Genomic DNA, 26,186 nt, shown 5'->3' on the forward strand with positions numbered 1-26,186 from the left:
GTTATATTCCTTTAGTTTTCTTCGTGTCCTTGAACTAAAGAAATCTTGTTGACTAATAAGAGTATAGTTACTCAACCACTTAGATACAACAAGAAGGCCACAAGAAAAATGAGCAAATATCCACGGGAAACAAAGTCACAAAATCATTGTTCATCCATTCCATTCCTTCTCCTTTCAACTGAAACAATTCAAAAGATATTACACCGTTACAAACTAATGTCAAAGTAAATTCATGACTTCCTATAAAACAAACGCTACCCGGGGCTCATATCCAATCCTGCTCCTGCAGTTTTAGTGGCAAATAAACCTGAGCCAGATACTGAAAGCTGAATGCGCTCAGAGCCTGAATTTCTGCCTTTTGCTTGCTTTTCACCATGAGATCTCCTCAACCCATTTTGGATTCTTCTTCACAAAATCTTCCTCCAGCATTTCCTTCCCTGTTTTAATATCATGATCTGTCATCGTCAACCTACACTGCTCCGGAATTTTGTACTTGTTCAAATCACTCCGCCATATCCCAACCATTTTATATCTGGTGTGGTCAAATTCGCAGTGTCATATGACATGTTCTTCGACCACTTCAACCCGTACGGATCACTTTCCACAAGAGCCAGCACCGGTAGCTTCAGTTCCAGCTTCACCTTGCTTAAAAAGAGTGGTGGCTACATTTGGCTCCCCCTTTACATCCAGGATAATACATGGAATTCTATTGTAAAACTGATCCTCCGACAATCGAATAAAAGCAGCATCCTTCTCAACCAACAATATAAAAAATGCATCACTCTGCACATCATTCTACATCCAGAGACTCCTGGCCAAATAAAAAATTGGTTACCCTGGCCATTCATTAATCAACTGCAAGTCTGCAATAGATAGAAGAAGGGAGACGATTTTCAGCTCGATCGCTCAACCCGAATTTAATCTGCAATAGAATTTATATATGAATACCATTGTTTACCTTTGAAATTCAGGACAACCAAAATCATTGAAACGCTTCAAACTCGTTGGAAAACTGCGGCAAATGAATGTCTCCAGGATGACATGTGCATTGTGACATTGGCAATGAAAATCTGAGACTTGATTCAATCGCTTCCTGACCCAAATTAAGACCATGCTGATGCCCTTGAAATCAAATAGCTGCCTCAGTTAGTACTTCTCATCGGGTGGTTGGCAGTCACAATTTGAATTCAGATGTTATAATATGAAAAAGGTATTTAACACATACCATACTCGAAAATGATTGAAAATTAGCTAAGGCGGATAAGAGACATACCTTGTGACCGTATAAGATGTTCCTTTCACCAAGGACCTGCAACTAGATTACAATTCCACCGTGCTGCTTGTCAGACAAACAATTTCACACGCATACGTAAAATTGGCGCTATAATTGTAGCTAAAACAAAAAAACAGTAACAGAAGTTTAATTACTACTTGTAAAATTTCTGGTGATGTTACATATTACATACAACATATAGTACTTGTAGTAAACCGGATAAACAGTGTCCTGTTCAAAAGAAAGTTTCAGTCTTGTCAATAACCCTCCTTGTCTAACTGTATCATCTTAATACCCGCCCAGAACGTGGAAGTAATCAATTCTCCAAACTTTTACACTTGCAAAAGGAAAAAAAAAAAGAGCTACCTGCCTCAACATTCGCTTGGACTGCCTTGAAGGTTCCATTCATAATCCCCTAAAATCCGATTTGATTAGTTCCCCTTGATGGCTAAAAGTTGCTTTGTAGTATACAACGGAACCAAGTCCTCAATACAGCCACCAAAATCCCCTGACACGAAAAGATGTGAAAAGAATAAGGAAGAGTTAGTCCAAGGCTCCCCGTCAATTCTTAAATCTGGAAGTGGAAAACTAACTTTCTAATAAAAACATATTTAATGATCTGCATGCAGTTTGTGTTGCCATACATATATAGGTGCATCCCTTTTCAGCTTGGTAGCTTATATGCAATGTAATTGATGCCACAGTTGTAAGAGTATCATAGAGATTATCTAAGACTTTTCTTTGTTCACTTCCAACGCAGAATCAAGACTGCCTGCGTTTGAAATGAATTAACTGCCTCGATTACTTTTCATCTTGTGTTTAGAAAGTGTCACAAGCCACAAATTCAATGAAGCTGTGCTAATGTGGAAAATAAATCCAATCATTCCATACCTAATAGAGCTAATTATGTTCAATAACACAGCCTTCCTTCCCCTTTCACATTTGTTTTCGCATTCAAATTTTGGTCGTAGAATTTATTTCAAACTCCAATTAAAAGTGAAAAAAAATCAGTCAAAAACATAGCTACCTTAGAAAAAATTTGGAAAAATATGATGCCTGAATGTATTTTCCAAAAAGTTATAAAAATTTATGGTTGGTGGGATGATAAACCAGAAGCCTATGTAAAACAGTAAAAGTAATGGAGAAATGTTCCGATCAAAAGAGAGAAGCTTACCCAAAATCTGATTTAATGCAACTTCAAGCAGTTGGGAATTGCTTGTCCTAATAAAAATAGAGAAACGTTCTGACTCCGAGCCATCACCTGTCCCCAGGAACTAATAAAAAAATACAACTTCGGTCAGAGTTGAGAAAACGTGATAGGAATAAAAAGCTCAGTTCTGTTCTTAGAATGTTTACAAAGAAAAAAAGGGTACCCTTAGAAAATGACTGACTTGAGTTGAATAACGTAGCAATCAGATTAACAGGGACTCCAATCTACAGATTCAAACATAATATGTACAGATTAACTAAAATGGGCAGAGAAGAGAACAATCAAAAGAGATGTGAGGACATTATTGGAATAGGTACTTAACCAGATGCATATCAGAATTTGGCCTTAAAGAGCCATAAATTCAATAACACATTAATCAAAATTCAGTTCCAAAAAGAACAGTAGTTTAGAGAATTGAAGAATTGAAGAAAAGGTGTTGTACTTGAGTTCATGAAACTGGTGTAGGAGAGAGATTATCAGTCATTGCCTTCTCTGCAAAACTCAGAAACCTTCCCAGCTGAACCCTCAAGCTTTTGGCGGGTACTACTCTGCAAAATCAAAAGCAGGAAAATTTAATAATTTCAGATTCGGTCATAAGCCACCAAATTATTTTACAATCACAAACAAAAAAAGGAAGAAAATAATGAGTTAAGTGGGACAAACAATAAAGAGGGGAGAATCCACTTTACCAACGAGGTCCAGGCGTCGGAGATGTTCCTGGGTTTGAAGAGTTATACGGAAAAGCAACTGCAAATATACAAACAGAGGGAATTTGAGGTTTGTAGTTCATCTACTCAGCAATTTATTACCATTGATACACCTGAGTAGTGAGAGAGCTTCAGATAATACTACTCAATTCCACAGGTAATTATACACTATAATCATATAATTTCTCACAATAAAAATCAATGCGACTAAAAGCAAATGGTATATATCAACTTTGATGATTTCTCTTATTTTCCCTCTCTTTCTCAGCAACCAAACAGCAATCGAAAATTACCAAAAACTGAAAAGATTGAAGTACCTGGGCCAGTTACAATGTCTGGGTTGCCATCTCCACTTGGTGTAAAAAAATCAGGGCGGGCATTTTCGGAGCACCGAAAACCTTCATCCACAAACCACAATGTAAGTAAAAAATCAACAAAATAATTTGTGATTGCATTAATCCGTTGAAAAACAAAATGCTGGAGTGCAGCAGCCCAACCCGCCTGTTTTGCAGATATGAGACAGAGACAGATGAGAGGAATTAATGCAAAACCCAGCCCAACACCCGTGAGAGCTGATCCCAGGCCCAAATGCAGCAGCCCGCCTGTTTTGGGTGAAGCAGAGCCCACACACACGAGAAATTTTTCATTATGATTGGAACACACATGTTTTTATATAAGTGGTGAAAATTTTTATTTTTAAGTTGTTAATTTTTTAACACAAATATCACACTATTTGAATAGTGACACGTGATGTACCATCCCGTGTTCCGGACACACTAAAAAATCTCTCCACACACGATGGCACAACCGTAATTAATGCAAATTCGTATCCCAATTTCATAAGCAATATGAATACTTGAGTTTCAATCCCAACTTTAGACTTAAGTAATATGCATCTGGATAAATCTAATCAAAAGAGAGAAGCTTACCATGAATTTGGTCCAATGCAACTTCAAACAATTGGGAATTGCCGTTACTCACCATTAGCGCCAACCCAACATGCTGTCTGAAGGGACAAATAAAAAATAACAACTTTGGTGAATGCCAGAGTTCACAAAAAATGTTAAGAAAGATCAGTTCTTTTCTTACAAGGTTTAGGAAGAAAAAAAGTGACTGACTTGAGCTGAATAATTTAACAATCAACTCATTCAGAGACACTTTATAAGATTACTGAATTGGGGTTCACATTACTTAGTAAACTATAGATTTAAACATAATATGTCAGCACCTGCTCATAGTTCTAACTAATGGACTATAACAAACGGTACCTTGAAAAACGTTACAAATACACATGTATGAATATGAAGAACACTTCAAAACTTATACACGAATATTTTTTTTAATTTTTTTTTTTGAGCAAAAAATTATATCATATCTTTATTTCAATAACTGACTGATTGACTAAAGTTGGCAAAGAAGAAACAGTCAACAGAGATGTGAGAACATGATTGGAATAGGTACTTAACCATATGCATATCATAATGTAAATATATCTTGTCACAATTTTGTACTGGGGATTGAAATTTACTATGTACATTAAATTGTAGTTTTAGGAAAACAAAACAGAAACATACATACCACATAACAAGCGATTCACTTTAATGAAAAAGTAAGGGAAGAAAATAGAATACATTGTGCGTAATTGATTTAAGAATTGGAAGAGAAAAAACATACCAATATTTGGAATATGAGAAATCTTGTGCCATTCCGGGCCGCTCTCCTTGTTGCATCTCTCTTCTAGAACGGGACAAAAAACAATGAGTACATTTTTTAATTTGGTGAGGCATTTCATAGCTTCAGCTGTAGGTAGATACTTCAGATTCATGCAGCCCCATATCTCTAGGGACTGAAGAGCTGCAAGGTTCCCCAACCACTCCGGAAGAGCCTCCATTCCATGAAATTTTCTTATTTGCAAATCACGTACAGAAGTCAAGTGTTGAACTTGTTCAGGCAGAGACCGAAGCTTAGGCCAACCCCGCAACTTTAATGATTCAAGTTGTGGAGTAACCTCAAAAGGAGGGAATGAATCGAGCTCCTCCCCAAAACCCACCAATTTCCAATTTCTTCAAGCTGGTGAGGGTTTTTAACTCACTGGGCAGGGTTTTTTACCCATGACAATAAACTATCTCCAACTCACGGAGGTGTGTGAGGTTTTCTAAACCAGGAATAGATCCTAGACTCTTGCAATAATCTATATGCAGAGAGTGGAGGGATGGTGGGAGGCTGTGAGTCCCAGTTAATGTTAGCTTCTTACAATGAGATATTGACAAATCCTGAAGAGAGGTACAATATTCTAACCCACTCGGTAGGATTGATAATTCGGGACAATCGCCAATATCCAATTTACAGAGAGATGGGAGGCCCTGTTCAAATGGAATGGACTCTAGACTCTTGCAATTCCGTATCTCCAGAGAGTGGAGGGATGGTGGGAGGCTGAGAATCCCAGTTGATGTTAGCTTCTCAAAATCAGATATTGTCAAATACTGAAGAGAGGTACAATATTCTAACCCACTAGGATGAAATTGGGACATTGCCAATATCAATTTCAGAGAGTGGAGGCCCTGTTCAAGGAATGGACGTAGCTTGAGCAATAATATATGGTTAACTCACTAGGGAAGTGAGACCGTTGCATGTCTGCGATGAGCTTAGAACTCTTGCACAAATTCTATAGAGAGTCAAACTCCTTAAGAGAGACAAGAGATTTGTGAGCCCCATGAGTCAGGATAACAGGCAGTGCACCTTAAGATTAATGACACCCGAAAAAAATACCCAGGCGGCACTAAATATAACCGAAAAGAAGCACGACTGAGAAAGCACAACACCAAATACATCATCCGTAGTAATACAAGTTAAATCCTGACAATTTCTTATCTCCAAATACGCAAGATTATTGTTGTTTTTTAACATCCCTTCTGGCAGACAATCAAGTCCCTTTATATCATCTATTTTAAATAGCTCAGAGTGGTCAGGTTGCTGCTTATATTTGCTAATGGCATGCCGCTACCCATGGATTCTATCTTTAAATTTTCAGAGATGGAAAATGACTGGGAGCACTTCTCAATTGATCGCAGTTGGTCAGAGACAGCTCCTCGAGGCATGGAAAGAGCACAATGTTTTCTGCTGCTTCCGCCCATTCAATTAGATTCTTAGGTTTAGCGATACTTAATCTTTTTAATGAAGGAAAGGGACTCCCCATCATCCAGGATGCAAATTTCTCACCCATAAAGTTGTCAATCCCTAAAAATTCCAATTTAGGGTGTGGTGGTCTAAGGCCTTCTAGTACATCCTCATCATTAATGTTGATCATAGACCTGTCTTCATCCCATCCAAAGACTAATGCACGCAGATTTGTCTTCTCTGCTAGTTTTGCTTTCTTTGCTTCCTCTCCATCTCTCACATGCTCTAGACAATAAATACTTAAATCACCTTTCAATTGCTTTAAGCCAGCCAACTCCTCTATTCGACGACCTCTCTCCTTACCCACATTGAAATAACGTAAACATTGGAGATTAGTCAAACGCCCAATCCCAATTGGATATATTTCACGACTAGGTTTTAATGTATAACCAAAATCAAGATGTCTCAAGTTGATCAAATTTTGCAGCTTCTTTGGAAAACTTTCGACATAGGACATCTTCAACGTCTGTAGATTATAAAGCTTGCAAATAGATTTGGGGAGCTTTTTGATCAATGTATAGGAAACATCGAGATACCTCAAGCATTTCAACTTTTCAATTGAAACTGGCAACTCAGAGATTTCAACATTGCGCATTTTTAAGACGCGCAAACCTTTAAATCTTGAAAAGATGCCACCAAGTATATCACCATTCAAACCTCCGTTTGGAATTACATGCAGTGCAGAGGTAGAGAGCTTTGCCATGTGTTTCCCAATGGAGTTCTTGCTCTGTGATTTTGACACATGTTCTGCAAGATCGTGCACAAGATCGTGCATCTTGCAACTGTAAACAGTATTTCCTTCCATTTCTACATCTTGAAAAAAGGAGTTCTCCAATAGAATTTTAAAATATTCATACCCTACATCCTCCATGCTTTTGTTGGAAAAGATTGGAGCAATCCTTGAGCCATCCAAAGTTGGATTAAATCCTCCTTATCAATAATATCATCTTTGATGAACATTGAACAGTATGCAAAACATTGTTTCAAAGATGGTGATCTTAATTCATCAAAGCTCAACTTCAAAACTGAAATGATTTTTTCTTCTCCGTCTTGCAAATTCCATATTGTACTTTCTTGAATTGACTGCCATCCATCACTCAGCTTACCACGCATCATATTTCCCAATACCTATTGGAACATGAGTTTGAATGTCTATCAACTGAGAATTCATAGGCTAAAAATTAACGACATGCAATAAGTATTTTAACTGATCACTAGCATATTCTGAAAAAACAAATAGAAATATCATCTAATGAGGTCTTAGATATGATTCGTGGGAGCTCCATGTAAGTGTTCTACTTCTAATGTGAATGAGACCAAACTATGTTTGGGGTATATGTATTTTGGTATACAAGTAATTGAACATATATTAAGAGAGGAGAATACCAAAGTTGGAACTCAATTCTATAGGTACGAACTGGTATCAATTAGGGTTTAATCCTGACTAGATTTTCTGACTAGTGAAGCATGGTTGAATGATTTTATTGGTTTCGATAGTGCTCATATGTATTATATGCTTTCATTTCGTTCATTTCATGAACAAACAATTAGAATAAGAATAGAAAACATGCAACTTTAAAAAAACTAATAAAAGTATATACCTTTGCCGTCAATGGTACACCTGCACATTTTTTGGCAATTTCCCTTCCCATTTGCTCTTGATCTTGGGTCACGGAAGCACTCCCATTCGGAAATGCGCTATCCTTTAATATGCGCCAACATTCGTCATCCGATAATTTTTCCAAATCACGCCTCGGAAGTGTTCGCACAATTGATGCAACACCATGCACTCCGGGTAGTGACAAGGATGCTGCTTCCTTGGGTATCTTTAACACTTGACAAACAACTCATCAAATTTTTCCATTCATGAGAATCCTCATTCCAGACATCATCGAGAATGAGAAGATATCGCTTTCCTTTCAAATCTTCTTTGAGATTTTTGAGTATTGCTTCCTTGGTTTGCAGTCCAGTCTGTTTTCGTTCAAGCTGTTCCAAGATCATGCTTAAAACCGTCGTGACTTTAAAATTGGTAGATACACATATCCATATTCTTTTATCGAACCGTCTTTCTATCTCGGGACGATGATAAACTGATTTAGCCAAAGTTGTCTTGCCCAGGCCTCCCATTCCCACAATCGCCATACCCGAAATAGAATTCTCCTTATTGTTGCTGGAATTTATCAGGGTTGTAGCTATCTCCGACACAGCCTCCTCCCTTCCAACAATGTACTTCTCATCTTGATCAAAGTCGGAGACGGTTTCCCTGTTAAGTACTCTTACACCACCATGAGGGGTTGCATCCACGGTTATCGTGTAAACTAGCCCCAAAAAAGTTGCCTCATTCTTCAGATTCGCCAAAGATGCATTGATTTTCTTGATTTTGCGTCCCATATTGTAACGAAACGCAATGGAATTGTGGTGTGAAAAGAAGTTGAGCACCTTTTTCACCATTCGGTTTTCAAGCTCCACCTGACGCCGGAGAACTTCGTATCCGTATTCCTCCAGCACTTCATCAGCAGCTTCAGCTACATCTTCAAGATCCTTCACCCACATTTGCATCGCGTTGCCACGATTCTGCGAATGTTGGGCCGCATCTTGCAGCATAGTTTGAATATTGGACAATGAATGCTGCAGCAGTGCTACTTCTCCTTCGAATCCCCAAAGGAGACTGAATTCTTGCCCGACTAGTGAAGCCACCCTAGTCAGTATCCCCTTGGCAGCAAAAGTAACAAGTTCTTCCATATTTCCTAACAAACTGTTGAACTCAAAGAAGACTGAATAATCTCAGTTGAGAAAAACCAACAAGAAGTATGGCCCTGGGTCTTGAAGGTTGTTTACAACATGGAATTATTGAATTGAATATTGGCGGGCGAGTCTTAGCCTACCATGTGAACTCACATGCTTCAGCGGTCCCACAAGCTTGAGCACCAGGTCCACAGAATTATTACAACATGAAATTATTGCATTGAATAATTGTAGCCACGAGTTTTATTTTTATTGGTTGGTACATATATGACGTGGAGTACCGAGAACCTGAAGAAATTTATCAGGGGCTGTCGGCAGAGCTGACGTCAGGCAGGTGTGGCTCAGGGCGCAGCTCAAAGGTGCGAGCTGAACCAAAAAGAACAAAATAAGTAGAATCTTTATACATAAAGCCAAGGCTTAATTAATAGGATTTTTTCATATCACAAGTTTCACAAAAAGTAATTGAACAAAAATACTTCTCAAATAAAAAATTTCAAAAGCAATTTAAAATAATGCATCAAATATAACAGGAGTATTTTTGTTATTTTAACATTTTTTTAATAATTAATTTTTTTATATAGTTTTTTTTAATAATTAGTATTTTATAATAAATTAGTAATAATATAATTCAATTAGTTTTTCATTAAATATTAATTTTTTTTTATTTTTAAACGATGTGGATATTAAAGTAATTTTGTACAAATAATTTTTTTTTTTCTTAGACCTCACAATTATATCACTTTATCAATACCCTCACATCTCATCCTCTCTCATTCTGTCCCTCTCTCTCTCTTTCCTAACTAACTGCCAACCTCTATATATTTTATCACTTTATCAATACCCTCACCAACACCCTTTATATATTTTTACTCAATCTCCGAAAGTGAATTTTTTTCAAAAACCTACAATCATAACAAAAGAAAAAGTATGTAATATCATACTCCATAACTCTATCCCCCCCGTTGACTCCATCCTTCTCGTTCTATCTATTGCCTAATCTTTGCAACTCAGCCATAACCTTCAAATGAAAAATCCATTTAACTAAAAACATCTTGTAGATGGTCTAAGAGCAGTCTGTACCAATCAAGTTCTCTACACACCATTATCGCTCAGTCGATTCAAATCTTGAAGAAAAAAGGTGGGTTGCTAGATTCATACCTCTCCACCATCTTTAAGTGAATCCACAATGTAAAACATCTTAACAGTTCAAATTAAATAGAAAAAAATTTAAAAAATTGAAAGAACTTGAGCATCATACTTTCTTATTCAGAAACAGAGAGAAAAAAGAATTGGGGGAAATATTGGGAAATTTACCACAGGGGTTTAGGTGGAGGTGCGGAGAGGATAAGGAAGAGTTGGTCTGAGTCCATCGTAGTTCTTCAAACTGCGGCAAGAGGATGTAACATTCCCAATGAAAATCTGAGACTTTTCTTTGTTCGCCTTCTGCCCAGAACCAAAGACTGCATGCGTTTCAAATAAATCCAAACGTCCCATAGTCTTGAAGGTGGTTTAAAATTTCAGTAGTCTCTGCTTTTTGGTTGTGAGCGAGTCTTGGCTAACCATGTGAACTCACATGCTTCATCGGCCCCACAGGCTAGAGTACTTGGTCCACTGAATTATTACAACATGGAATTATTGCATTGAATAATTGTGGGTTGGCCCTAGCACGTGGGTTGTCAGCACAGGAGGTCCAGGGCCTGTCAGCTGGGCTGACGTCAGGATGGTGTGGTGCAGGGCCCGGCTCAGAGGCGCCGAGCTGAGAGAGCTGAGGCACTGTTCAGAGGCGTTGGGCTGTGATTTTATCTTTGGTGTGAGAAAGTCCTACAAAGAAGGTTTCTGGCAAAAATATGATATGTTTAGACCCTCGGGACACCTTTGTCATAACATAAAACATCTCGAAAAAAAAAAAAAATTTAATTTTGACACCAAATTTTTTTTTTCTTCATAAAAACGTAATTATAATGGTTTCATTTGATTCATCATCATCCCCGACGTTATATGGACGCGCTTGAAATAGAGATGATGGAAACTTTCCTTGTTCGGCCACTTCACTCAATTTTTTGTAATCTCCCAACAATGATACATGTTCGTATACATTATCCTAGGTTCCCAAACCCTCCTTTTTTACATCTTCAAAAAGGATATCTCTTCAAACAAGCACCAGGGTGTTCGTATGAATCCACATTTAGCTAGATAAACCAAGACTAAACAGAATTCAAAATCCATGCTGCTTTCAGGATGCCATTGATATCTGGATCATCTCCGGCTTCTTTGTCATTTTCAAATGATAACCAAAACAACATGTTACAAGTTAGCAACAGTCACGAGTAAGTTTCTGACTCGTATTGAGAAAGAAGAAATCTTTCATTCTCTTCGACACATCAAGTCATTTGTGATTTGAAAAACTATATGTACTTCCCTCCATTCTATTTTCCTAATCAAAATGTATTCTCTTCAACTGGAACTAGTTATTCCTAGATGATGATCAATCGGAACAAGGTTAATAATTCCCATTCAGACAGATGCCCAGGAGACTTACCTTGCTGCCTGCCAAAGAAACAATGTCACAATTGTGGACATCTCAATATTGTTCATACATGATACTCGTAGTTATAAGATGGTTAAATGAAAATATATACCAGCCGCCTCTGGCCAGAGTGTCCTGTAATCCTGTTCGAAAGAAAGCTTCCAGTCTTGTCGAAAACCCTCCATGTAAAATTGCATTATCTGTAGACCTGCCTGGGATGTGGTGGAAGCAACTTATATGAGAAGTCCTACTTTCTGTATGCACTGTCACATTAATAAAAAAGAACATACAATGTTTCTTACATACTTTTGGAGTAAATGTGGTTGAGACCCAGAGACACAAATCTTAATGCCTCATACGGTGACTGCCTCAGATTTGCTACTGAGCCTTAACCAACCAGGCTTACTTCACAATCTGGTACTAGCTACATAAATCAAAATGATAAGAAATGTTCTTCAGTACTTTTGCCTTGGCAGACCTTAATTATTACATATCACAGAAGGCAAACAATTTTTTACAGTTACCCTGCTAGTACACAGATGGCAGATTGAATGCATAGGCTAATAAAAAATCTGAGGACATAGCATCATCACCCACCTTATAAATTCAACGATTAAGATTACATTCCTCCAGTTCCTCCAGTTGAGTGAAATCCATCCTAGAAAGCCACCTCCAAATTATGGTAAAAGAAGAAAAGATGCCCCTGCAGAAACGACATCATGAGTGAAGCTATAAACTATGAAACCCCTAAACAGGGAGAAGTTAGAGGAGAGGAGGTACAGGAGGTGAAAAGATTACCCTGATGCCATGCAACTTCAAGCAATTGGGAATTTCAACTCCAACAGCACCTGTCTCAGGAAACTACACAACTTTGACCAATATCCGAGGCGAAAAAGGATCATGTTTTGTTCATTTTGGAGATGCTTGAAAGTTTAAAATAGAAGTCGTACCTTTAAAAGAGTAGCTGACTTGAGTAAGATTTACATCAACCATGCACACGACTTTGAAGTATTTGGGGACAAGTCTTGTGTCTGGCTAGTAAGGTTGATAGTCAACTAAAATGAGCAAAGAGAGTGTATCTTAATTATCAGGTTATCATATGATTTAAAAAATATGAAAAAGCAGTAAGTCGTAGAGGGGAAGGAAATTTTATGAAAAACAGAGTTGAGCACATCAGATATAATGGCATTGAGCAAAAGAGACAAGATATCGGATAATAAGTAGTAATTAACTGAACTGAAATGTGAGATAAAAAAGTAGAATGCAAGAGGAAAGAAAAACCTACCAGTGATCTTTGCAATAGGTGAAATCTTGGGCCATTTTGGGCCGCTCTCCTTGTTGCATCTCTCTTTTAGAAGGGGACAACCAGAAATGTGTATCTCATTTAATTTGGTGAGACGTTTCATAGCTTCAGCAACAGGTAGATACATCAGATTCTTGCAACTCTCTGTGCGCAGGAACTTAAGAGATGCAAGGTTACCTAAATGAATGTTCATTCATTCCATTCCTTCTCCTTAGAACTGAAACAATTCAAACGATATTACACTGTTACAAACTAATGCCTAAATCACTCGGCCGTATCCCCAACCATTTTATATCTGGTGTGGTCAAATTCGCACTGTCATATGACATGTTCTTCGACCACTTCAGGCCTTACCGTCCACAAGAGCCAGCACCGGTAGCTTCAGTTCCAGCTTCACCTTGCTTAAAAAGAGTCTGGTGGCTACATCTGGCTCCCCCTTTACAGTCAGGATAAACATGGAATTCTATTGTAAAACCGATCCTCAGACAATCGAATAAAAGCAGCATCGTTCTCAACCAACAATATAAAAAATGCATCACTCTGCACATCATTCTACATCCACAGATCCTGGCCAAATGAAAAATTGACCCTGGCCATTCATTAATCGATCATTAATCAACTGCAAGTCTGCAATAGATAGAAGAAGGGAGACGATTTTCAGCTCGATCGCTCAACCCGAATTTAATCTGCAATAGAATTTATATATGAATACCATTGTTTACCCTTGAAATTCAGGACAACGAAAATCATTGAAACGCTTCAAACTCGTTGGAAAACTGCGGCAAATGAATGTCTCCAGGATGACATGTGCACTGTGACATTGGCAATGAAAATCTGAGACTTGATTCAATCGCTTCCTGACCCAAATTAAGACCATGATGATGCCCTTGAAATCAAATCGCTGCCTCAGTTAGTACTTCTCATCGGGTGGTTAGCAGTCACAATTTGAATTCAGATGTTATAATATGAAAAAGGTATTTAGCATATACCATACTCGAAAATGATTGAAAATTAGATAAGGCGGATAAGAGACATACCTTGAGAACATACAAGATGTTCCTTTCACCAAGGACCTGCAACTAGATTACAATTCCACCGTGCTGCTTGTCAGACAAACAATTTCACATGCATACGTAAAATTGGCGCTACAATTGTAGCTAAAACATAAAAACAGTAACAGAAGTTTAATTACTACTTGTAAAATTTCTCGTGATGTTACATGTTACATACAACATATAGTACCTGTAGTAATTTCTCGTGATGTTACATATTACATACAACATATAGTAATTGTCACTGTTTGGTTCATAGGTCTGTGTGGAAAGTGGAAATTTGGAGCTAGCATTGTCGCTGTTTGCAGAAATGAAAAAATATCAGATACGCCCAAATTTTGTGAGTACCAAGAACATTTCCAATCATATATCCTAACACATTCTGAGGAAAGTTTTCGTACAAATAAGCATGATTTACAAACAATTCCATTGGTGTACTTTTGGATTTCCCTTTAGCATGTTATGTTCGACTCGTCCTGCCATAAGGATGGAACTGCCCCGACATGTATGAAACATAGTTGCCAAAGTCATTTTTTTGCTTTATTTTATACAATACAAGAAATTCCATACATGTCTTGACATGATTCTGCGTATAATTCTAATGACAATGCAAACAGAATGATCACAAGTCCACCGTGTAAATCCTTGGCACTTTTTTTCCAGGTGACATATAATACAATTCTGAGGGCTCGTAGTAGATACGGTTCTGTGAGCGAAGTGCAACAATGCCTGGCTATATACCGGGACATGCGGAATGCGGGGTATACCAGCACATGTTTGGGTTGTCATGAACAAGTACATTTTGCTAATTATGATTTATTTTGCAGTTACAAATCTAATGATCGTTTCCTAGAGCAACTGATTGAGGAGTGGTGTGAAGGAGTTATACAAGACAGCAATGCCAAACAAGGAGAGTTCAGTTCCCACGACAAAACTGACATAGGGAGACCTGGAAGTCTGCTGCTTGAAAAAGTTGCAGAACACTTGCAAAAACGTACTGCCGAAACCTTAGCAGTTGACCTTCAAGGACTGACAAAGGTATTCTCATGTACCAGCCAATTTATATTCTTCGCAATCTCGGTGAACATGTTATTATGTGATTTCGTTTGTGCATTTTTTTAAATAGGATTCATTTCTTTGTTCTCATGCTAATACGTTCTTAAATTGCTGCAATAATTGTTGACAGGTTGAAGCTCGGATTGTTCTTCTTGCAGTTCTACGAATGATCAAAGAGAACTACAGCTCAGGTATGAAAGGATTGGGCATTCATTTATTCTTTCTGATTTTGGATAGGGTAAAAATCAGTCTTGAATTACATTAGCGAATGAGAAATGGAAGAAGAAACGTAGGATCCAGAGTTTCGAACTTTCAGCATGCTGATGCTAAGACTTGTTTATGATTTGCAGGGCATTCAGTAAAAGAAGACATGCTGATTGTTGTAGGAGTCCACGATGTTGATGGAGGCTCAACTACACAGAATTTAGAGGTGAAAGATGCAATAACGAAACTTCTGCGGGATGAATTGGGGCTCAAGGTTCTTGCAACAGTACCTAAAACGGGACTTGATACGACAATAGAACCGGAGAACATTACTGATTCAGATCAAGAGTCAGAAGAGATGACAAGTAGGACCGAATTAACGACTGACTTGATATATTCCACCAGACGACCCGTTGCACTAGAAAGGCTAAAGGTAACCAGGGGATCGTTGCTACAGTGGCTGCGGAAAAGAAGTGCCCCTAGAAGGTGACTGCTTCAATTTATGAATTCAAACTTGTACATGTTACTATAACAACCAATAATTATTCTTTTTTACTTGTGTATACTGGTACCGCTGAATAAGCCTGTATTGTACTGGTATCGCATGTAAATTATACACAACGGGCAGATGTAATCCGCAGAAGCAATGAAATAAGCTTTTTATCCTTCATTCCGTTATATTCCTTTAGTTTTCTTCGTGTCCTTGAACTAAAGAAATCTTGTTGACTAATAAGAGTATAGTTACTCAACCACTTAGATACAACAACACGGCCACAAGAAAAATGAGCAAAATATCCACGGGAAACAAAGTCACAAATTCAAAAGATATTACACCGTTACAAACTAATGTCAAAGTAAATTCATGACTTGCTATAAAACAAATGCTACCCGGGGCTCATATCCAATCCTGCTCCTGCAGTTTTAGTGGCAAATAAACCTGAGCCAGATACTGAAAGCTGAATGCGCTCAGAGCCTGAATTTCTGCCTTTTGCTTGGTTTTCACCATGAGATCTCCTCAACCCATTTAGGATTCTTCTCCACAAAATCTTCCTCCAGCATTTCCTTCCCTGTTTTAATATCGTGATCTGTCATCGTCAACCTACACTGCTCCGGAATTTTGTACTTGTTCAAATCACTCGGCCATATCCCAACCATTTTATATCTGGTGTGGTCAAATTCGCAGTGTCATATGACATGTTCTTCGACCACTTCAACCCGTACGGATCACTTTCCACAAGAGCCAGCACCGGTGGCTTCAGTTCCAGCTTCACCTTGCTTAAAAAGAGTGGTGGCTACATTTGGCTCCCCCTTTACATCCAGGATAATACATGGAATTCTATTGTAAAACTGATCCTCCGACAATCGAATAAAAGCAGCATCCTTCTCAACCAACAATATAAAAAATGCATCACTCTGCACATCATTCTACATCCACAGACTCCTGGCCAAATAAAAAATTGGTTACCCTGGCCATTCATTAATCAACTGCAAGTCTGCAATAGATAGAAGAAGGGAGACGATTTTCAGCTCGATCGCTCAACCCGAATTTAATCTGCAATAGAATTTATATATGAATACCATTGTTTACCTTTGAAATTCAGGACAACCAAAATCATTGAAACGCTTCAAACTCGTTGGAAAACTGCGGCAAATGAATGTCTCCAGGATGACATGTGCATTGTGACATTGGCAATGAAAATCTGAGACTTGATTCAATTGCTTCCTGACCCAAATTAAGACCATGCTGATGCCCTTGAAATCAAATAGCTGCCTCAGTTAGTACTTCTCATCGGGTGGTTGGCAGTCACAATTTGAATTCAGATGTTATAATATGAAAAAGGTATTTAACACATACCATACTCGAAAATGATTGAAAATTAGCTAAGGCGGATAAGAGACATACCTTGTGACCGTATAAGATGTTCCTTTCACCAAGGACCTGCAACTAGATTACAATTCCACCGTGCTGCTTGTCAGACAAACAATTTCACACGCATACGTAAAATTGGCGCTATAATTGTAGCTAAAACAAAAAAACAGTAACAGAAGTTTAATTACTACTTGTAAAATTTCTGGTGATGTTACATATTACATACAACATATAGTACTTGTAGTAAACCGGATAAACAGTGTCCTGTTCAAAAGAAAGTTTCAGTCTTGTCAATAACCCTCCTTGTCTAACTGTATCATCTTAATACCCGCCCAGAACGTGAAGTAATCAATTCTCCAAACTTTTACACTTGCAAAAGGAAAAAAAAAAAGAGCTACCTGCCTCAACATTCGCTTGGACTGCCTTGAAGGTTCCATTCATAATCCCCTAAAATCCGATTTGATTAGTTCCCCTTGATGGCTAAAAGTTGCTTTGTAGTATACAACGGAACCAAGTCCTCAATACAGCCACCAAAATCCCCTGACACGAAAAGATGTGAAAAGAATAAGGAAGAGTTAGTCCGAGGCTCCCCGTCAATTCTTAAATCTGGAAGTGGAAAACTAACTTTCTAATAAAAACATATTTAATGAACTGCATGCAGTTTGTGTTGCCATACATATATAGGTGCATCCCTTTTCAGCTTGGTAGCTTATATGCAATGTAATTGATGCCACAGTTGTAAGTATCATAGCGATTATCTAAGACTTTTCTTTGTTCACTTCCAGAGCAGAATCAAGACTGCCTGCGTTTGAAATGAATTAACTGCCTCGATTACTTTTCATCTTGTGTTTAGAAAGTGTCACAAGCCACAGATTCAATGAAGCTGTGCTAATGTGGAAAATAAATCCAATCGTTCCATACCTAATAGAGCTAATTATGTTCAATAACACAGCCTTCCTTCCCCTTTCACATTTGTTTTCGCATTCAAATTTTGGTCGTAGAATTTATTTCAAACTCCAATTAAAAGTGAAAAAAAATCAGTCAAAAACATAGCTACCTTAGAAAAAATTTGGAAAAATATGAGGCCTGAATGTATTTTCCAAAAAGTTATAAAAATTTATGGTTGGTGGGATGATAAACCAGAAGCCTATGTAAAACAGTAAAAGTAATGGAGAAATGTTCCGATCAAAAGAGAGAAGCTTACCCAAAATCTGATTTAATGCAACTTCAAGCAGTTGGGAATTGCTTGTCCTAATAAAAATAGAGAAACGTTCCGACTCCCAGCCATCACCTGTCCCCAGGAACTAATAAAAAAATACAACTTCGGTCAGAGTTGAGAAAACGTGATAGGAATAAAAAGCTCAGTTCTGTTCTTAGAATGTTTACAAAGAAAAAAAGGGTACCCTTAGAAAATGACTGACTTGAGTTGAATAACGTAGCAATCAGATTAACAGGGACTCCAATCTACAGATTCAAACATAATATGTAAAGATTAACTAAAATGGGCAGAGAAGAGAACAATCAAAAGAGATGTGAGGACATTATTGGAATAGGTACTTAACCAGATGCATATCAGAATTTGGCCTTAAAGAGCCATAAATTCAATAACACATTAATCAAAATTCAGTTCCAAAAAGAACAGTAGTTTAGAGAATTGAAGAATTGAAGAAAAGGTGTTGTACTTGAGTTCATGAAACTGGTGTAGAAGAGAGAGATTATCAGTCATTGCCTTCTCTGCAAAACTCAGAAACCTTCCCAGCTGAACCCTCAAGCTTTTGGCGGGTACTACTCTGCAAAAACAAAAGCAGGAAAATTTAATAATTTCAGATTCGGTCATAACCCACCAAATTATTTTAAAATCACAAACAAACAAGGGAAGAAAATAATGAGTTAAGTGGGACAAACAATAAAGAAGGGAGAATCCACTTTACCAACGAGGTCCAGGCGTCGGAGATGTTCCTGGGTTTGAAGAGTTATACGGAAAAGCAACTGCAAATATACAAACAGAGGGAATTTGAGGTTTGTAGTTCATCTACTCAGCAATTTATTACCATTGATACACCTGAGTAGTGAGAGAGCTTCAGATAATACTACTCAATTCCACAGGTAATTATACACTATAATCATATAATTTCTCACAATAAAAATCAATGCGACTAAAAGCAAATGGTATATATCAACTTTGATGATTTCTCTTATTTTCCCTCTCTTTCTCAGCAACCAAACAGCAATCGAAAATTACCAAAAACTGAAAAGATTGAAGTACCTGGGCCAGTTACAATGTCTGGGTTGCCATCTCCACTTGGTGTAAAAAATCAGGGCGGGCATTTTCGGAGCACCGAAACCCTTCATCCACAAACCACAATGTAAGTAAAAAATCAACAAAATAATTTGTGATTGCATTAATCCGTTGAAAAAAAAAATGCTGGACTGCAGCAGCCCAACCCGCCTGTTTTGCAGATATGAGACAGAGACAGATGAGAGGAATTAATGCAAAACCGAGCCCAACACCCGTGAGAGCTGATCCCAGGCCCAAATGCAGCAGCCCGCCTGTTTTGGGTGAAGCACAGCCCACACACACGAGAAATTTTTCATTGTGATTGGAACACGGGTGGTATACCACGTGTTTTTATATAAGTGGTGAAAATTTTTATTTTTAAGTTATTAATTTTTTAACACAAATATCACACTATTTGAATAGTGACACGTGATGTACCATCTCGTGTTCCGGTCACACTAAAAAATCTCTCCACACACCATGGCACAACCGTAATTAATGCAAATTCGTATCCCAATTTCATAAGCAATATGAATACTTGAGTTTCAATCCCAACTTTAGACTTAAGTAGTATGCATCTGGATAAATCTAATCAAAAGAGAGAAGCTTACCATGAATCTGGTCCAATGCAACTTCAAACAATTGGGAATTGCCGTTACTCACCATGGGCGCCAAACCAAAATGCTGTCTGAAGGGACAAATAAAAAAATAACAACTTTGGTGAATGCCAGAGTTCACAAAAAATGTTAAGAAAGATCAGTTCTTTTCTTACAAGGTTTAGGAAGAAAAAAAAATGACTGACTTGAGCTGAATAATTTAACAATCAACTCATTCAGAGACACTTTATAAGATTACTGAATTGGGGTTCACATTACTTAGTAAACTATAGATTTAAACATAATATGTCAGCACTTGCTCATAGTTCTAACTAATTGACTATAACAAACGGTACCTTGAAAAACATTACAAATACACATGTATGAATATGAAGAACACTTCAAAACTTATACACGAATATTTTTTTTAATTTTTTTTTTTGAGCAAAAAATTATATCATATCTTTATTTCAATAACTGACTGATTAACTAAAGTTGGCAAAGAAGAAAACAGTCAAAAGAGATGTGAGAACATGATTGGAATAGGCACTTAACCATATGCATATCATAACGTAAATATATCTTATCACAATTTTGTACTGGGGATTGAAATTTACCATGTACATTAAATTGTAGTTTCAGGAAAACGAAACAGAAACATACATACCACATAACAAGTGATTCACTTTAATGAAAAAGTAAGGGAAGAAAATAGAATACATTGTGTGTAATTGATTTAAGAACCGTAAAAGAAAAAACATACCAATATTTGGAATATGAGAAATCTTGTGCCATTCTGGGCCGCTCTCCTTGTTGTATCTCTCTTTTAGAATGGGACAACGAGTAATGTATACTCCTTTTAATTTGGTGAGGCATTTCATAGCTTCAGCTGTAGGTAGATACTTCAGATTCTTGCAGGTCTGTATCCTTAGGAACTGAAGAGCTGCAAGGTTCCCCAACCACTCCGGAAGAGCCTCCATTCCATCAAATTTTATTATTTGCAAATCACGTACAGAAGTCAAGTGTTGAACTTGTTCAGGCAGAGACCGAAGCTTAGGCCAACCCCGCAACTTTAATGATTCAAGTTGTGGAGTAACCTCAAAAGGAGGGAATGAATCGAGCTCCTTCCAAAACCCACCAATTTCCAATTTCTTCAAGCTGGTGAGGGTTTTTAACTCACTGGGCAGGTACCCATGACAATCAACTATCTCCAACTCACGGAGGTGTGTGAGGTTTTCTAAACCAGGAATAGATCCTAGACTCTTGCAAAAATCTATATGCAGAGAGTGGAGGGATGGTGGGAGGCTGTGAGTCCCAGTTAATGTTAGCTTCTCACAATCAGATATTGTCAAATCCTGAAGAGAGGTACAATATTCTAACCCACTCGGTAGGATTGATAATTCGCGACAATTGCGAATATCCAATTTACAGAGAGATGGGAGGCCCTGTTCAAATGGAATGGACTCTAGACTCTTGCAATCCCGTATCAACAGAGAGTGGAGGGATGGTGGGAGGCTGAGAATCCCAGTTGATGTTAGCTTCTCAAAACCAGATATTGTCAAAAACTGAAGAGAGGTACAATATTCTAACCCACTCGGTAGGATTGATAATTCGGGACTATTGCGAATCGCCAATTTACAGAGAGATGGGAGGCCCTGTTCAAATGGAATGGACTGTATACTCTTGCAAGCTTCTATCTCCAGAGAGTGGAGGGATGGTGGGAGGCTGAGAATCCCAGTTGATGTTAGCTTCTCAAAACCAGATATTGTCAAAAACTGAAGAGAGGTACAATATTCTAACCCACTCAGTAGGATTGATAATTCGGGACAATTGCGAATAGCCAATTTACAGAGAGATGGGAGGCCCTGTTCAAATGGAATGGACTGTAGACTCTTGCAAGCTTCTATCTCCAGAGAGTGGAGGGATGGTGGGAGGCTGTGAATCCCAGTTGATGTTAGCTTCTCACAATAAGATATTGACAAATGCTGAAGAGAGGTACAATATTCTAACCCACTCGATAGGATTGATAATTCGGGACAATTGCGAATATCCAATTTACAGAGAGATGGGAGGCCCTGTTCAAATGGAATGGACTCTAGACTCTTGCAATCCCATATCAACAGAGAGTGGAGGGATGGTGGGAGGCTGTGAATCCCAGCTGACGTTAGCTTCTCACAATCATATATTGTCAAATCCTGAAGAGAGGTGCAATATTCTAACCCACTCGGTAGGATTGATAATTCGGGACACTCGCGAATATGCAATTTACAGAGAGATGGGAGGCCCTGTTCAAATGGAATGGACTGTAGACTCTTGCAAGCTTCTATCTCTAGAGAGTGGAGGGATGGTGGGAGGCTGTGAATCCCAGTTGATGTTAGCTTCTCACAATAAGATATTGACAAATCCTGAAGAGAGGTACAATATTCTAACCCACTCGATAGGATTGATAATTCGGGACAATTGCAAATATCCAATTTACAGAGAGATGGGAGGCCCTGTTCAAATGGAATGGACGTCAGCTTGGAGCAAGAATCTATGGTTAACTTACTAAGGGAAGTGAGACCGTGCATGTCTGGAATGAGCTCTAGACTCTTGCAATGCCTTATAGTCAACTCCTCAAGAGAGACAAGAGTTTGCAGCCCATCAGGCAGGCACCTAAGATTAACACACTTGGAAATAAACACGGACTGAAGAGAAGCACAACAACCAAATACATCATCCGTAGTAATACAAGTTAAATCCTTACATTTTCTTATCTCCAAATACGCAAGATTCTTGTTGTTTTTTAACACCCCTTCTGGCAGACAATCAAGTCCCTTTATACTTCTTATTTTGAGAGAAGTAAGAGTGGTCAGGTTGCTGCTTATATTTGCTAATGGCATGCCGCTACCCATGGATTCTATCTCTAAATTTTTCAGAGATGGAAAATGACTGGGAGCACTTCTTAATTGATCGCAGTTGGTCAGAGACAGCTCCTCGAGGCATGGAAAGAGCACAATGTTTTCTGCTGCTTCCGCCCATTCAATTAGATTCTTAGGTTCAACGATACGTAATCTTTTTAATGAAGGAAAGGGACTCCCCATCATCCAGGATGCAAATTTCTCACCCATAAAGTTGTCAATCCCTAAAAATTCCAATTTAGGGAGTGGTGGTCCAAGGCCTTCTAGTACATCCTCATCATTAATGTTGATCATAGACCTGTATTTATCCCATCCAAAGACTAATCCACGCAGATTTGTCTTCTCTGCTAGTTTTGCTTTCTTTGCTTCCTCTCCATCTCTCACATGCTCTAGACAATAAATACTTAAACGACCTTTCAATTGCTTTAAGCCAGCCAACTCCTCTATTCGACGACCTCTCTCCTTACCCACATTGAAAAAACGTAAATATTGGAGATTAGTCAAACGCCCAATCCCAATTGGATATGTTTGAGGACTACCAACGAATTTAGAACCAAATTCAAAATGTCTCAAGTTGATCAAATTTTGCAGCTTCTTTGGAAAACTTTCGACAGAGGACATCTTCAACGTCTGTAGATTATAAAGCTTGCAAATAGATTTGGGGAGCTTTATGATACCTGTACGGGAAACATCGAGATACCTCAAGCATTTCAACTTTTCAATTGAAACTGGCAACTCAGGGATTTTAACATTGCACATTTTTAAGACGCGCAAACCTTTAAATCTTGAGAAGATGCCACCAAGTATATCACCATTCAAACCTCCGTTTGGAATTACATGCAGTGCCGAGGTAGAGAGCTTTTCCATGTGTTTCTCAATGGAGTTCTTGCTCTGTGATTTTGACACATGTTCTGCAAGATCGTGCACAAGATCGTGCATCTTGCAACCGTAAACAGTATTTCCTTCCATTTCAACATCTTGAAAAAAGGAGTTCTCCAATAGAATATTAAAATATTCATACCCTACATCCTCCATGCTTTTGTTGGGAAAAGGTTGGAGCAATCCTTGAGCCATCCAAAGTTGGATTAAATCCTCCTTCTCAATAATATCATCTTTGACGAACATTGAACAGTATGCAAAACATTGTTTCAAAGATGGTGATCTCAATTCATCAAAGCTCAACTTCAAAACTGAAATGATTCTTTTTTCTCCTTCTGGCAAATTCCATATTGTACTTTCTTGAATTGACTGCCATCCATCACTCAGCTTACAACGCATCATATTTCCCAATACCTATTGGAACACGAGTTTGAATGTCTATCAACTGAGAATTCATAGGCTAAAAATTAACGACATGCAATAAGTATTTTAACTGATCACTGGCATATTCTGAAAAAACAAATAGAAATATCATCCAATGAGGTCTTAGATATGATTCGTGGGAGCTCCATGTAAGTGTTCTACTTCTAATGTGAATGAGACCAAACTATGTTTGGGGTATATGTATTTTGGTATACAAGTAATTGAACATATATTAAGAGAGGAGAATACCAAAGTTGGAACTCAATTCTATAGGTACGAACTGGTATCAATTAGGGTTTAATCCTGACTAGTGAAGCATGGTTGAATGATTTTATTGGTTTCGATAGTGCTCATATGTATTATGCTTTCATTTCGTTCATTTCATGAACAAACAATTAGAATAAGAATAGAAAACATGCAACTTTAAAAAAACTAATAAACGTAAATACCTTTGCCATCAATGGTACACCTGCACATTTTTTGGCAATTTCCCTTCCCATTCGCTCTTGATCTTGGGTCACGGAAGCACTCCCATTCGGAAATGCCTTATCCTTTAATATGCGCCAACATTCGTCATCCGATAATTTTTCCAAATCACGCCCGGGAAGTGTTTCCACAATTGATGCAACACCAGCACTGCGGGTAGTGACAAGGATGCTGCTTCCTTGGGTATCTTCAACACTTGACAAACAACTCATCAAATCATTCCATTGATCAGAATCATCATTCCAAACATCATCGAGAATGAGAAGATATCGCTTTCCTTTCAAATCTTCTTGGAGATTTTCACATATTGTTGCTTTACCCTTAATCCCAGCCTTTTCCGGTTTAATCTTTTCTAAGATCCCGCTTAAAATCGCCTTGACTTCGAAAGGAGTAGATACACATATCCATATTTTTGTATCGAACCGTCTTTCTATCTCGGGATGATGATAAACTGATTTAGCCAAAGTTGTCTTGCCCAGGCCTCCCATTCCCACAATCGCCATAACCGAAATAGAATTCTCCTTATTGTTGCTGGAATTTATCAGGGTTGTAACTATCTCCGACACAGCCTCCTCCCTTCCAACAATGTACTTCTCATCTCCATTAAAGACGGAGACGGTTTCCCTGTCACCATGAGGCGTTGCATCCACGAGTGTTGAGAATGTCGGCCTAACTAGCTCAAAACCAGCTGCCTTAGTCATCAGATTCGCCAAAGATGCATTGATTTTCTTGATTTTGCGTCCCATATTGTGACGAAACGCAATGGGATTGTGGTGTGAAAAGAAGTTGAGCACCTTTTTCTCCATTCGGTTTCCAAGTTCCACCTGACGCCGAAGAACTTCGTATCCGTATTCGTCCAGCACTTCATCAGCATCTTGAGCTACATCTTCAAGATCCTTCACCCACATTTGCACCGCTTCGCCCCGAAACTGCGAATGCTGGGCTGCCTCTCGCAGCATAGCTTGAATATCGGACAATGATCGCTTCAGCTTTGCTACTTCTCCTTTGAATCCCCAGAGGAGACTGAATTCTTGCTTGGCTAGTGAAGCCACCCTAGCCAGTATTCCCTCGGCAGCAAAAGTAACAAGCTCTGCCATCTTTCCTAACAAACTGTTGAACTCAAAGAAGACTGAATAATCTCAGTTGAGAAAAACCAACAAGAAGTATGGCCCCTGAGTCTTGAAGGTTGTTTACAACATGGAATTATTGAATTGAATATCTGCGGGCGAGTCTTAGCCTACCATGTGAACGCACATGCTTCATCGGCCCCACAGGCTTGAGCACCAGGTCCACAGAATTATTACAACATGGAATTATTGCATTGAATAATTGTAGCCACGAGTTTTATTTTTATTGGTTGGTACATATATGACGTGGAGTACCGAGAACCTGAAAAAATTTATCAGGGGCTGTCGGCAGAGCTGACGTCAGGCAGTTGTGGCTCAGGGCGCAGTTCAGAGGCACGAGCTGAACCAAAAAGAACAAAGTAAGTAGAATCTT

The 26,186-nt window shown here is 38.3% G+C and overlaps 2 protein-coding genes and 1 pseudogene across 36 annotated transcripts; 1 reads left to right on the forward strand and 2 right to left on the reverse strand.

Moving 5' to 3' along the window:
* Nucleotides 1-135: 135 nt before the first annotated feature.
* LOC103942725 (putative disease resistance protein RGA3) lies at nt 136-26,186 on the reverse strand. 34 transcript variants are annotated; one of them, XM_048567605.1, is made up of 15 exons: nt 24,650-26,186; nt 22,474-24,191; nt 20,762-22,053; nt 20,014-20,090; nt 3,688-3,792; nt 3,508-3,588; nt 3,173-3,230; nt 2,926-3,031; nt 2,647-2,707; nt 2,448-2,547; nt 1,918-2,041; nt 1,640-1,781; nt 1,274-1,336; nt 959-1,122; nt 136-863 (listed from the first exon to the last, which is right to left on the reverse strand). In XM_048567605.1, the coding sequence occupies exons 1-4, from the start codon at nt 25,781-25,783 to the stop codon at nt 20,062-20,064; spliced, it is 4,173 nt and encodes a 1,390-aa protein (XP_048423562.1). In that variant the 5' UTR covers nt 25,784-26,186; the 3' UTR covers nt 136-863; nt 959-1,122; nt 1,274-1,336; nt 1,640-1,781; nt 1,918-2,041; nt 2,448-2,547; nt 2,647-2,707; nt 2,926-3,031; nt 3,173-3,230; nt 3,508-3,588; nt 3,688-3,792; nt 20,014-20,061. The 34 variants fall into 34 exon arrangements, 32 of the variants coding, with proteins under 32 accessions (XP_048423562.1, XP_048423560.1, XP_048423587.1 ...); XM_048567603.1 differs by having other exon boundaries at nt 1,918-2,045; XM_048567630.1 differs by lacking the exon at nt 2,647-2,707.
* LOC125468071 lies at nt 6,511-10,594 on the reverse strand (annotated as a pseudogene).
* Nucleotides 14,258-15,924, forward strand: LOC125469792 (pentatricopeptide repeat-containing protein At5g02830, chloroplastic-like). 2 transcript variants are annotated; one of them, XM_048567635.1, is made up of 5 exons: nt 14,258-14,334; nt 14,658-14,755; nt 14,822-15,032; nt 15,181-15,241; nt 15,401-15,924. In XM_048567635.1, the coding sequence occupies exons 1-5, from the start codon at nt 14,305-14,307 to the stop codon at nt 15,742-15,744; spliced, it is 744 nt and encodes a 247-aa protein (XP_048423592.1). In that variant the 5' UTR covers nt 14,258-14,304; the 3' UTR covers nt 15,745-15,924. The 2 variants fall into 2 exon arrangements, with proteins under 2 accessions (XP_048423592.1, XP_048423591.1); XM_048567634.1 differs by having other exon boundaries at nt 14,658-15,032.

The sequence above is a fragment of a genome, unplaced genomic scaffold (genome assembly GCF_019419815.1).
Source record: "Pyrus x bretschneideri cultivar Hongxiangsu unplaced genomic scaffold, Pyrus_bretschneideri_v1 Contig45, whole genome shotgun sequence".
In the NCBI taxonomy this organism is placed as follows: domain Eukaryota; kingdom Viridiplantae; phylum Streptophyta; class Magnoliopsida; order Rosales; family Rosaceae; genus Pyrus; species Pyrus x bretschneideri.

Bases quoted from the DNA above. Each gene is read 5' to 3' on its own strand.
- LOC125469792 (XM_048567634.1), top strand. From the start codon at position 14,305: ATGAAAAAATATCAGATACGCCCAAATTTT. The intron at 15,033-15,180 runs GTATTCTCATGT...AATTGTTGACAG, and splicing joins ACCTTCAAGGACTGACAAAG to GTTGAAGCTCGGATTGTTCT. The intron at 15,242-15,400 runs GTATGAAAGGAT...TATGATTTGCAG, and splicing joins CAAAGAGAACTACAGCTCAG to GGCATTCAGTAAAAGAAGAC.
- LOC103942725 (XM_048567627.1), bottom strand. From the start codon at position 25,783: ATGGCAGAGCTTGTTACTTTTGCTGCCGAGGGAATACTGGCTAGGGTG. The intron at 24,192-24,649 runs GTATTTACGTTT...GTGTTCCAATAG, and splicing joins GTGTACCATTGATGGCAAAG to GTATTGGGAAATATGATGCG. The intron at 22,054-22,473 runs ATTGGATATTTG...ATCTCTCTGTAA, and splicing joins GGCCTCCCATCTCTCTGTAA to ATTGGATATTCGCAATTGTC.